At 44.5% G+C, this 11,262-nt stretch overlaps 1 protein-coding gene across 2 annotated transcripts; it reads right to left on the reverse strand.

The window, feature by feature from the left end:
- Positions 1-3,489: 3,489 nt before the first annotated feature.
- On the reverse strand, positions 3,490-10,051 carry CENPA (centromere protein A). 2 transcript variants are annotated; one of them, XM_033176306.1, is made up of 5 exons: positions 9,755-10,051; positions 5,810-5,919; positions 5,221-5,298; positions 4,727-4,908; positions 3,490-4,282 (listed from the first exon to the last, which is right to left on the reverse strand). In XM_033176306.1, the coding sequence occupies exons 1-4, from the start codon at positions 9,846-9,848 to the stop codon at positions 4,774-4,776; spliced, it is 417 nt and encodes a 138-aa protein (XP_033032197.1). In that variant the 5' UTR covers positions 9,849-10,051; the 3' UTR covers positions 3,490-4,282; positions 4,727-4,773. The 2 variants fall into 2 exon arrangements, with proteins under 2 accessions (XP_033032197.1, XP_033032198.1); XM_033176307.1 differs by lacking the exon at positions 5,221-5,298 and having other exon boundaries at positions 9,755-10,024.
- Between the last annotated feature and the right edge of the window lie 1,211 nt (positions 10,052-11,262).

Consider the following 11,262-nt stretch of genomic DNA (forward strand, 5'->3'; position numbering starts at 1 on the left):
TGGAGGGCGCCACCCTCCAGGAACCTCCCCGTGTCCAGGTATCAGGAAGCTCCCTGAACCGTCCTCATGGGTTTTTGTGGAAGCTTCAGGACCTCAGCATTCCTTCCCCCAGGATATAGGGAGAACCTCTCTGGGGAGGATCTTAAGACCCACAATCTTAAAGCATGAAAAAGATCAGAGTCCTGCCTTGGGGCAGGTGAAAAGAAGGCAGGAAAAGGAGAGATTCTGTTTCCTGAGGCCTAACACACACCCAATATTACAACAAAAGAACTAACAAGGGCTATGGGAGTTATAAGCCCGGAACTGTGGATGAAAACCAATGTCTACCATAACACCATATGTGGTATAGTAGACATCTGTTATTTTTGTCTGCCCTGTCTACATTCTCTCTTACCTGTTAAGAAGCCTCAAATTTCCTTGGGAAACCACTTGTATTAGTTTCCTATTGCTGCTGTAACAAATTAGCAACAACTTAGTGGCTTAGATAAAACACAAATTTATTCTTACAGTTCTGTAGTTGAGCAGTCTGACACAAGTTTCACTGGGCTAAAAATCAAGGTATGGGCAGGCCTGTTTTAATTTCTGGAGGTTCTAGAAGAAAATCCGCTTCCTTGCCTCTTCACTGCTAGAGGCCACCTAGACTCGTCAGTCTGTGATCTCTCCCTCCATCTTCAATGCCAGCAAGGTTGCATGTGCCTGACCATTCCCCCACTCCTATCTTTAACACGCCTCTCTCCCTCATCCATTTTTAATGGCACTTGTGATTACATTGGGCCCTCCCAAAATTTCAAGGTACTCTCCCCATTTTTTGCTTTGTCCTTTTTTTCTTCTAAAATCTCCCTATTTTAATGTCAGCTGATTAGCATTCTTAATTCCCCTTTGCCACATGACATGCCAAATTCACAGGTTCTGAAGGCCTGCCTGAAAGTGATACCAACAGAAGCAGAAAAGGATGAAGAGAGAGACCAAATCTCATGACTTTGTTACAGCTCTTCAATTTGACCATAGTGAAACCAGAAATGTCTTTGGGCTTTTCAGTTACATGAACCTTCTCCTTTTAAGTCAGTTTGAGTTGGGGTTCCCAAACTTGCAATTGAGAGTCTTGATTGTTATATATGACAGCATGTGTTATGTTTGATGTTGAATAAATTTAAGTTATTTTTGTTTTATTTTAATGGCAATAAGTACATACTAAAGTAATGATGAGTATGAGAAAATCAAGAGACACATCAAACTTCAACTTCCAGTAATGGCAGAAAAGGTCGTTTGGACCACTCTCCCATCAAAGAAAACTGAGAAAGTTGGAGATCGCGCCACTACACTCCAACCTGGGTGACAGAGTGCGTCTCTGACTCAAAAAAAAAAAAAAAGAAATCCATACTGAAGACACATCAAAATGATATTGCAGAGTCAGCCGGGCATGATACAATGGTCACAGAGGGGGATCCTGACTTTGTTCAGTGGCAGTGGTACAGTTCAATGCAATGATGGCAGGGCTGTGCTTCCAGCAGAGCAGCAGTGGGGGTAGGCACTGGGAGCTTCCTGATCTATGGGCAGCATCCTCTTCTCTTTGGCTCATTCAGCCTTCCTGACATTACTATAGCCAACCCCTTCCACCAAATCCCTTTTTGCTTGAAATATCTGGAGTTATTTCTGTTTTTTTTTTTTTTTTAAGTGAATGCTGACTGATTGGAATACTACAAAAAAGTTACATTCCCAAAATAAGGAGTTAATTGGATATTAAAAACATGAAATCAGAAATAAAAAATTTAATTGAAAGGTTAGAAAAGAATGTTGATGAAATCACCCTGAAAGTAGGGAAAAACAAAATAAAAAAATAAAACAAGGGCGTGGCGGCAAGTACCTATAGTTCAAAATACTTCGGAGGCCGAGGTGGGAGGATTGCTTGAGCCCAGGAGTTTGAGGCTGCAATGAGCTATGATTGTTCCACTGCATTCCAGACTGGGTGACAGAGCGAGATCCCCCTTTCTCTCAAAAATAAATATGGCCAGGAGTGGTGGCTCACACCTGTAATCCCAGCACTCTGGGAGACTGAGTCAGGCAGATTGCTTGAGCTCAGGAGTTCAAAACCGGCTTAGGCAACGTGGCAAAGCCTTGCCCCTACAAAAAATAAAATCAAATTAAAAATTAAAAAAAGAAATAAAAAAATACATAAAACAAAAACCTGGCCAGGCATGGTGGCTCACGCCTGTAATCCCAGCACTTTGGGAGGCTGAGGTGGGTGTATCACGAGGTCAGGAGTTCAAGACCAGCCTGGCCAACATGGTAAAACCCAACCTCTACTAAAAATACAAAAATTAGCTGGGTGTGGTGGCGTGGGCCTATAATCCCAGCTACTCGGGAGGCTGAGGCAGGAGAATTGCTTGAACCCAGGAGGCGGAGGTTGAATGAGCCAAGATCATGCCACCACACGCCAGCCTGGGCGACAGAGCAAGACTCCATCTGGGAAAAACAGAAAACAAAAAACCCAACAACATCATAAGTGCTCAAAATTCATAGTAAACTGTAACAATATTATGTAACAATATCATGATGTAAACCACTTATTCTCATGTTATCATATAAATACTATGTGTTGCTGAGAGCCCGCATCCTGCCTGGCATTTGAACATGATGTACAAGTATTGCAGCAATATATTTACTGGTTAGTACAATTTCAAGAGAGCTGAGAAGTGTCAATTTAACGAAAACTAGAGGAAGATTATACTCTTTTAACTAACGACACTGACAAGAACATTAAATATATTTGTGGCTAGATAAGCTTTATTCGAATGCCTGCATAAAAATAAGCTGATGTCAAACAGGAAGAGGGTTTTCCAAAGGCTTAAAATTTATTAAACAGGCTGGGTGTGGTGGCTCATGCCTGTAATCCCAGCACTTTGGGAGGCTGAGGTGGGTGGATCACTTGAGGTCAGGAGTTCAAGACCAGCCTGGCCAACATGGTGAAACCCTGTCTCTACAAAAATACAAAAATTAGCCAGGCATGATGGTGGATGCCTGTAATACCAGCTACTAGGGAGGCTGAGACAGGAGAATCGTTTGAACCCAAGAGGCAGAGGTTACAGTGAGCTGAGATTGTGCTATTGCACTCCAGCCTGGGCGATAGAGAGAGACTCCGTCTCAGGAAAAAAAAAAAAAGTATTAAACAATAGAACTTTGTGCATCTCTTTAATCTGTCTCTGAACTCAGTTGACTGACACATCATTATTAGTAGTCTGCCCTCACTTATCATTTTCACCACATACAGATCTCATATCTTTGGGCGACACTTCACATGTCTCTGGAAATCTTTTAAATTGCCTTCAGTTACAACAGAAGGGCAAGGTTTTCATCTGGTCATACTCTACTCCATCAGAAGCAAAACCATCTCCCTTAATTATCTTGTTTAAATTGTGGCTGTTTTGCAAACAAAGAACTTATTGTTAACGTACAAAAAGTATGGTATAATCTCTATGCTATAACAGTAAGTCCATTTTCATTAAATAATTATTTTGATTTTTATTATCTCTCTACAAAGAAACTACGGAAATACCTGTAAAGGCATTGAAACAGTACTTTAAAATCCTGAACTGATAAGATACATCTTCTATGATTTACAAGAGTAAAATGTTAAATTCTACAAGTTAGAATTTCTGAATTGATTTTAACAGGAATTTACTAGAAGGAACCAGCACATTAAAGCTTACAGATTTTCTATTCATCCCCAATTAAGTTTCTGAAAAGCTACACATGTATTGACAAGCACAGTCCACTCAGTTACTTGATGCTGCCACTAATGGTGAGACTACTCTGAAGGGTAGAGGACTATATGCTGGAAATGCCCAACCTTCCAGGCAACTGCTCAAAGTGCTCTCCTCTTATTTTTTCCCTTAGGTGTAAAATGGAAGTACAAATGTACATATAGTAAAAAATGTAAATACTACAGAAAGATCTAAAATAATAAGTACATATCCTTTTTCCCATACCACAGCAAATCTGATGTTTTCAAAATCCTCAAATAGTCACATGAGTAACTCACAAACTAAAGTCAACCTTGGAGTCTCTTTATCTGAAAATTATTTTCAGGCCTTTGGAATGGTGTTGATTGTCTCATATATTACCTCTGTTACAGAGGAAAGTCACGCAGTCTTCTCCTACTCAAAAAAAAAAAAAAAAAAGTTTAAAGCAACATGCACATACTGTTCAGAGACAGCAAAGTCCAGACAGCATCGCAGAGTCCACTGGATCTAGTCATGGCTCCGGAGAGTCCCTGGTATCATCCCTGAAATTAAGGAAGCACACTTACTAACAAGCCATTTTCAAAAGTAAGAAAACTTCCTCTTAATCAAAAAAGAGAAAGTTTTCTCTTAATCAAAATGAGGTCATCTGATTCTTATAATGTCAACACTTTGGGAGGCCAAGGCAGGAGTTGCAGCGAGCCACGATGGCACCACCGGTGACAGAGTGAGACCCTGTTTCATAAAAATAAAACAACAACAATAACAACCAAAAGAAACTGGGGTCATCTGGTCATTATTTAATAGAAGGATATCTTTTATCTAACATTGTACAAAAGGGCACAAGCCACATAGTCCCAGGTAGTCAAAACTAGATCAAACCTTTACTAGAGAAGAAAGGGAAGGTGAGGTGGCAAGGGACTAAGGATGGAGAAAGGAAATTCCTTGAGAAATTCCAGCCCCAGTCATGAAAAAGTGGGTGCGCTTACCCCTTGGCTGAGCAGGAAAGACTGACAGAAACACTGGGCGCAGGAGCTCAGCCGAGTCCCGCCTCAATGCCCCGGATCCTCCGGGCCAGTTGCACATCCTTTGGGAAGAGAGTAACTCGGCCGGCATGTAAGGTGAGGAGATAGGCATCTTCAAAGAGATGAACTAGAAATGCTTCTGCTGCCTGGAGACAGAAAGAGAAAAACAGATAGACACAGATGAAGGGGCATGGGCTGCTTTTTCTTGCAGACCGGCTAAACTTAATCTCAGGGCACAAAGGACTGTAGGAAACTGTTCACAAAATGAGACCGAACTTTGTCAGGGAATTCTGCTATCACCACACATAATCCAGTCTCCAAACCCTCAGGGGTTACCTTGTTGTTCTTTTCCAGGAGGTCAGATTCAGCATGTGACACTCCAGTCAGCCTTGGAGAATTCTGGGCTGCCTCTTTCTCCCCCTCAGCCCTCACCCAATTGTGCCTTGGCACCTTCTTACCTCTTGTAGGGCCAATAGGGCCTGGGCTTGCCAATTGAAGTCCACACCACGAGTGAATGTAACACATATTTCTCTTGCCTGTGAAGGAGTGGGGATGGGGAGGAGGAGTAGGGAGTAACAGAAGAGAGATTCAAGGGACAATGATGCTCTCCATGAGTTCCAGTGAATCCTCCTTTCCATTATTTTTTCCTGGCCCTTAATCTTAGGACCCAATTAGGAGCGGTGTTGACTCCTGGGAGCTTAGGAACTGGCAGATCTCTTACTGGTGATGGGGAAATCACCAGTAACTGGGTGATGGGAAGCAATCTCCCAGGATAGGAAAAGGGATCCAAGGGTGGACAAATGAGAGAGTTCCTATTTATATAGTCAAAAACTACAGTTTTGAAAAGGTAGTAGGGGTTAGAAATCAATTCCACAAAGAAGTACAAGGTGCTTTTGGAGGGCTCATGTTTTCCGAAAAGATTCCCCTACCAGGTTACAGAAGAGATCCCTTGGTCATTTAGGTAAGACACAGTAGGGTCCCTAATACCTGGGAAAATTTTAAAAAGGAGGGTGGTATAGGGGTTGGTGGGAAGCTCCCAGGGCTCACCAGGCGGCTGAAGGGGTACTTCCTTATCAAGAGGTGTGTGCTCTTCTGAAGCTTTCGGATCTCCTTTAGCCAAGCTTGTCTCCGCCGACCATGTTGACGGGAGGAAGGGCCTGAGCAAAAGAAAGGTAAGTTCAGTGGAAAATAGGTGATGCCTCGCAGCTTGGCTGAGTCAGGTGGGCTGTCAAATCACTAAACTATATCTATGTGCCTACACTCCACAGAACAGGGATTTTTGTCTTTTTATTAGGTTGGTGCAAAAGTCATTGCAGTTATGGCAAAAACCACAAATACTTTTGCATCAACCTGATATATTGTTATTTTGCTGCTATCTTCAGCAACTAGAAAACGGCAAATAGGTGCTAAATAAATATTTGTTAAATGAATGAGTGAATGATCCTCTGCATTTGATTTTAAATGCTAACTCTTCCATGAAGCCTTTCCTGAATCCTGATCCCTTCCAAACAGATGGGTGACAGTCCTCCTCTGGGCTTTGCAGGACTTTGTACAAGTCTTAGATCTTTCTCACCTAGATTGGAAGCTCAATTATTTTGTTTTTAGATTTCTTATTTGTTTTTTACAGCTGGAAAGAATCTGAGGGACTAGTACAATTCCCTTGTCTTGATTATCCTGAGGCCCAGCGAGGTGAAGACAGTTGGTCAGCCCTCATTAGTGGCCAAGCTGAGACCTGCGTAAGGAGTGGCCTAACTCAGTGCCAGTGTCAGGCACCTGGGCTGTGGAGTCAGAGTCTTTGGCTCAAATCCTGGTTCCAACAAGAACAAAAAAGAAAATAATCTTAAAAACATTCCCAAAAGTAGAAATCAAAAAAGTCAAATTCTCTAATTGGAAATTAAAAACCCATGAATATAAAAACCAGTTTCTTCTAACTAACCCTGTGTTGAAGAGGAAACTTAATTGAAATTAGACTATTTAGAAATGAATAACAATAAAAAGCCCATACCCCAAAACCTGTCAGATACAGCCAAAATAGTACTAGAGGAAAATGCATAGCCTTAAAGTGTACCAATTAGAAAACAAGAACATTAAAAGATATCTGAGCTAAGCATTCAAATTAAGTATTAGAGAGTTATTAAAGTAAACCACAACAAGATAGAACAAAAGAAATATTAGATAATAAGTTAGTGAAAATGAAAGTTAAAGAAAAAACAGCACAGTTGCTCCATAATCACAACCAAGGACCAAGATGAGTGAACCTCCGATAAGTTGAACAAACAAACAAAATACAAAAATAACATTTTGAAGGATAAAATCGTTTCAGAAATGTTATTCAAGATCCAGCCAAGCAAAGAGACTCTACACCAAGTTCAACAGAAGGCATTTAATACAATAAACTAATCACAAAGTGTTAGAAGAGCTGCAAGAGCAAGTGGGGAAGGTGAGACAATCCAGAGATGGCCTATGCCAGGCAGCCAGCAGAGAAGATCATCCTTGGGTGAGGCTAGGGAACATAAGCCAATGAAACAGGGCAGTGTCCAGGAGACTGGTGACATTTAAAAGAGGGAGGACTCATACTCAGGAGAGAAGCTACTGACACCTCCCTCCCTCCCCACCACCAGTTGGCAATCCAGTCACTAGAGGCAGTCTTTAATAAACAGACATAGGGCTGGCTGCGGTGGCTCATGCCTATAATCCAGCACTTTGGAAGGCCGAGGTGGGTGAATCACCTGAGGTCAGGAGTTCGAGACCAGCCTGACCAACATGGAGAAATCCATCTCTACTAAAAATACAAAAATTAGCTGGGCAGGGTGGCGGGCACCTGTAATCCCAGCTACTTGGAAGGCTGAGGCAGGAGAATCGCTTGAACCCAGGAGGTGGAGGTTGTGGTAAGCCGAGATCACCGTTGCTCTCTAGACTGGGCAACAAGAGGGAAACTCCGCCTCAAAAAAAAAAAAAAAAAGATCATAAATACCAGAGCACATGTGCCAATGCCTGTGTTAAGTGTCTGGATTTATCTAAGCACAGGTAGAAAGCTCCTTTGTAGGTGAAAGGAGGATATGACCAAGACCCCATGTAGAAGGAGGAAGAGCTTTAATAGGAAGGGGGACACCTAGTCAAGGCCATCATTGGCTAAGAGTAGGGGGAATGGAGCTGTAGGAAGTCGAGGAAGGAGAAAAAGGTATGAAATAGTCATGGGGAGAATGGAAAAGCAAGAATTTCACACAAAGGGCAGGCACAATGGCTTTTTTTTGTAGAGACAAAACAATTTGTCTCTACAAAAAAGCTTTAAAAATAGTCAAGCATGGTGGTGCACGTGTCATCCTAGCTATTCGGGAGGCTGAAGCAAGAGGATTGCATGAGCCCAGGAAGTCAAGGCTGCAATGAGCCAAGATAGCACCACTGCACTACAGCCTGGACGACAGAGTGAGACTCTGTCTCTAAAACTGAAGGAAGAATACCAGACAAAGGTGGTAGGACTGCCAAGAAGTGTTGACTGCCCATTTGAGATAAACCTTCCATTTGATCCGGAGTAGAAGGATGCTTCTACCTTGGAAAGCAACAGCAAACATCATACTTAATATTCCTGTTAAAATTACAAATAAGACAAAGATGGCCAAAACACCACTCTTAGTGAGTCTCAGGGCCTTACTAATACCATACAATAAGAAATAAAATGTTTAGAGACGAAAATGGAAGATTCTAAAGTTATGTGCAGATGACATAATAGTCTACGTAAAAATTCAATTGAAGCAACTAAGAGACTAGGATGAACGAGAATTCAGCAAGTTGGCTGGATGCAAAGGTTAAATGCTTGTGTTTTGGGAAAGAAAAAAAATCCCATCTGCAACAGCAACATCTAGAAACAACCTACTCCAGCCTAGGCAACATGGCAAAACCCCATCTCTACTAAAAATACAAAAAATTAGCCGGCAAGGTGGCATATGCCTGTAGTTCCAACTGCTCGGGAGGCTGAGGTGGGAGAATCACCTGAGCCTGGGAAGTTGAGGCTGCAGAGAGCCCTGATGGCATCACTGCACTCCAGCCTGGGCGATGGGTCTCAAAAAAACACAAAAAACCAAAAAGCCTATAGGCACAGTGGCTCATGCCTGTAATCCCAGCACTTTAGGAGGCCCAGGCAGGAAGATCACTTGAGGATCACCAGGAGTTTGAGACCAGCCTGGGTAACATAGGGAGACCGAGTCTCTACAAAAAACAATGAAACAGACAAACTCTACAATACACTTCCCATCTTCTTTATAGCTATGTAGCAAGAGTTAAGAGATAAGTAAAGCAGCTGTTGCCACCGTGTACCATACAGGCATCTGCCTCCTCCTGCCCTTAGGTCGCCCATCCACCAGCCTACCATACAGCCAATGAAGACACAGACTTTGGCCCCTCTTTCCCCAGACACAAGCTCTGGAAGGCAACAGCGTGAGCAGCGCAGAGGGCCTCGGTTCGAGGCCTAACAGCCTCTCCCGGAAGGGAAAAAACCCTGAAAGACACCTCCTAAGAGGACTCCTGTTTGATATCGTCACCGAAAGCAGTCAATACTTTTGCAATTTAAAAATGCACAAACACAGAGGATTGGAAATCCCGTGTCCGCCAGAAAAAGTTGTGTGACTCTGCTCAAGCTCCCTGGCGTGTGCCTTGGCTTTCTCATTAGCTGTAAAATGGGCACGATATGAAGCTGAGATAACGCACGAACAGTGGGACGCAATGCCTGGTTGGCGGTGGGCGCTGGGTAACCGCTAGTCCTAACAAGAAGACGGCGTTAGGAGCCAAGTGGCTGCGCCGGTCCCTTCCCGCTTTCGGAACCGCCTGCTCCAGTCCCTCGCAGGGCTGCCACCGCCCGTGCCCGGAGCGGATGCCAGACGGCGGAACTGCGTTGTCCCCCAGCAGGGAAGGCCACGGGATCGGGACTCGGGAGATCCGGGCTCCGCCTGCGAGCCTCGGTTTTCTCCTCTACGAGATGCGGCCGCGGCCAGTTACCTAAGGAGGGGCGCCGCCGGGAGGGGCCGGGGGTCGGGCTCGGGCTGCGCCTCCTCGGGGCCTCGGGCTTGCGAATCCGGCGGCGCGGGCCCATGGCACGCCGCGGAGGGTGCCGGCGCCCGGCCCCACGGCTCCTGCTTGGGCGGCCGGGTCCGGGGGCGAAAGGCTGGCTTCTGGGGAGCCCAGAGAGCGCTGGGCCGCGAGCCTCACAGGAGCCGCTGCTTGGCCGCACTCCGCGCCGCTCGCGTTCAAATCGCTCGCTCCGCCCACTTCACCGCCCGCGTTTTTTAAAACCCGAATCCAGCGACTCCCAGTGGCTGACTCTGGAACGCCCCTTACGTAGAGCGACTGCACGTAGGGCCAATTGAGGGTATGAACAAATAGCGGCGATGATAGGAGGATAGGGGCGACTGATGGTAAAATCAACCAATAGACACCTAAAAAAAGTAAGAGGGGGCAGGAAATTCTCCTGCCCCCTGCTTGCCAATCTGGGTGCTGGTGTTTGCGGGACCGTACTGACGTCCTCAGGTGCCCTCCAGTCAAAACACCGAAGCTCAGTTCGGAACGTAGATGGTGTGTTTGTAGCACGTGCTTTTCTAGACAAGTCAGTTTCCTTAAACATTTTATGCTTTGCCCTGGCAACGCAGAGACGGCTTTTAAAGACGAGGAAACAGACTCACAGAGAATGTGACAACACCATGTCGTGTCTGCGACCCTCCCAGGAATTATCCACAAATACGCTCAGAAGCCAGTTCAACTCCGTGAACTTCAACTGCTGATCCTTGGGGCTGCGGGGACGGCGGGATCAGCGGAGCTTGGGTTCGGGCAGGGCAGGCCTCGGCACTATAGCAACGCAATCGTCCCAGAAAAACGCTCTCTTCCCTTTGTTGGGGCTAATAAAAATTCAAGTCCTGTCCCAGTATGTAGAGTAAGGGGAATTTTAATTTTCTAAATTTTATTTCTTGCATTTTCTAAATGTAGTACAGTGAACATGTAATCAGGAAAAAAGTTAGTTATAAAATTAGTGATTTCATGGAACCCTTGTGCATTGCTGGTGGGAGTGTAAAATGCTGCGGCTGCTGTGAAAAATAGTATTGGTGGTTCCTCAAAAAATCAAAAATAGAATTACCAGATGATCCAGTAATTCCACTTCTGGCTAAATATCCAAAAGAATTTAAATATAGCCAGGGACTTGAACAGATATTCTCACACCCGTGTTGATAGCGGCATTCTTCACAACAGCCCAAAGGCAGAAACAGCCTGAATGCCCATCAACAGATGAATGGATAAACAAAATGGGTCATATACCACAATGGGAATTCTGACACCTGCTGCAACATAGATGAACCTTGAGGACGTTATGCTAAGTGAAATAAGGCAGTCCACCAAGGGACAAATGCTGGGCCTGGGTGTGGTGGCTCACACCTGTAATCCCAGCACTTTGGGAGGCCGAGCTGTTCGGATCCCTTGAGTTCGAATCCAACCTGGCCAACATGGCGAAACCCCAT

The sequence above is a fragment of the Trachypithecus francoisi genome, unplaced genomic scaffold, assembly GCF_009764315.1.
Source record: "Trachypithecus francoisi isolate TF-2019V2 unplaced genomic scaffold, Tfra_2.0 Lachesis_group17, whole genome shotgun sequence".
Classification (NCBI taxonomy): Eukaryota; Metazoa; Chordata; class Mammalia; order Primates; family Cercopithecidae; genus Trachypithecus; species Trachypithecus francoisi.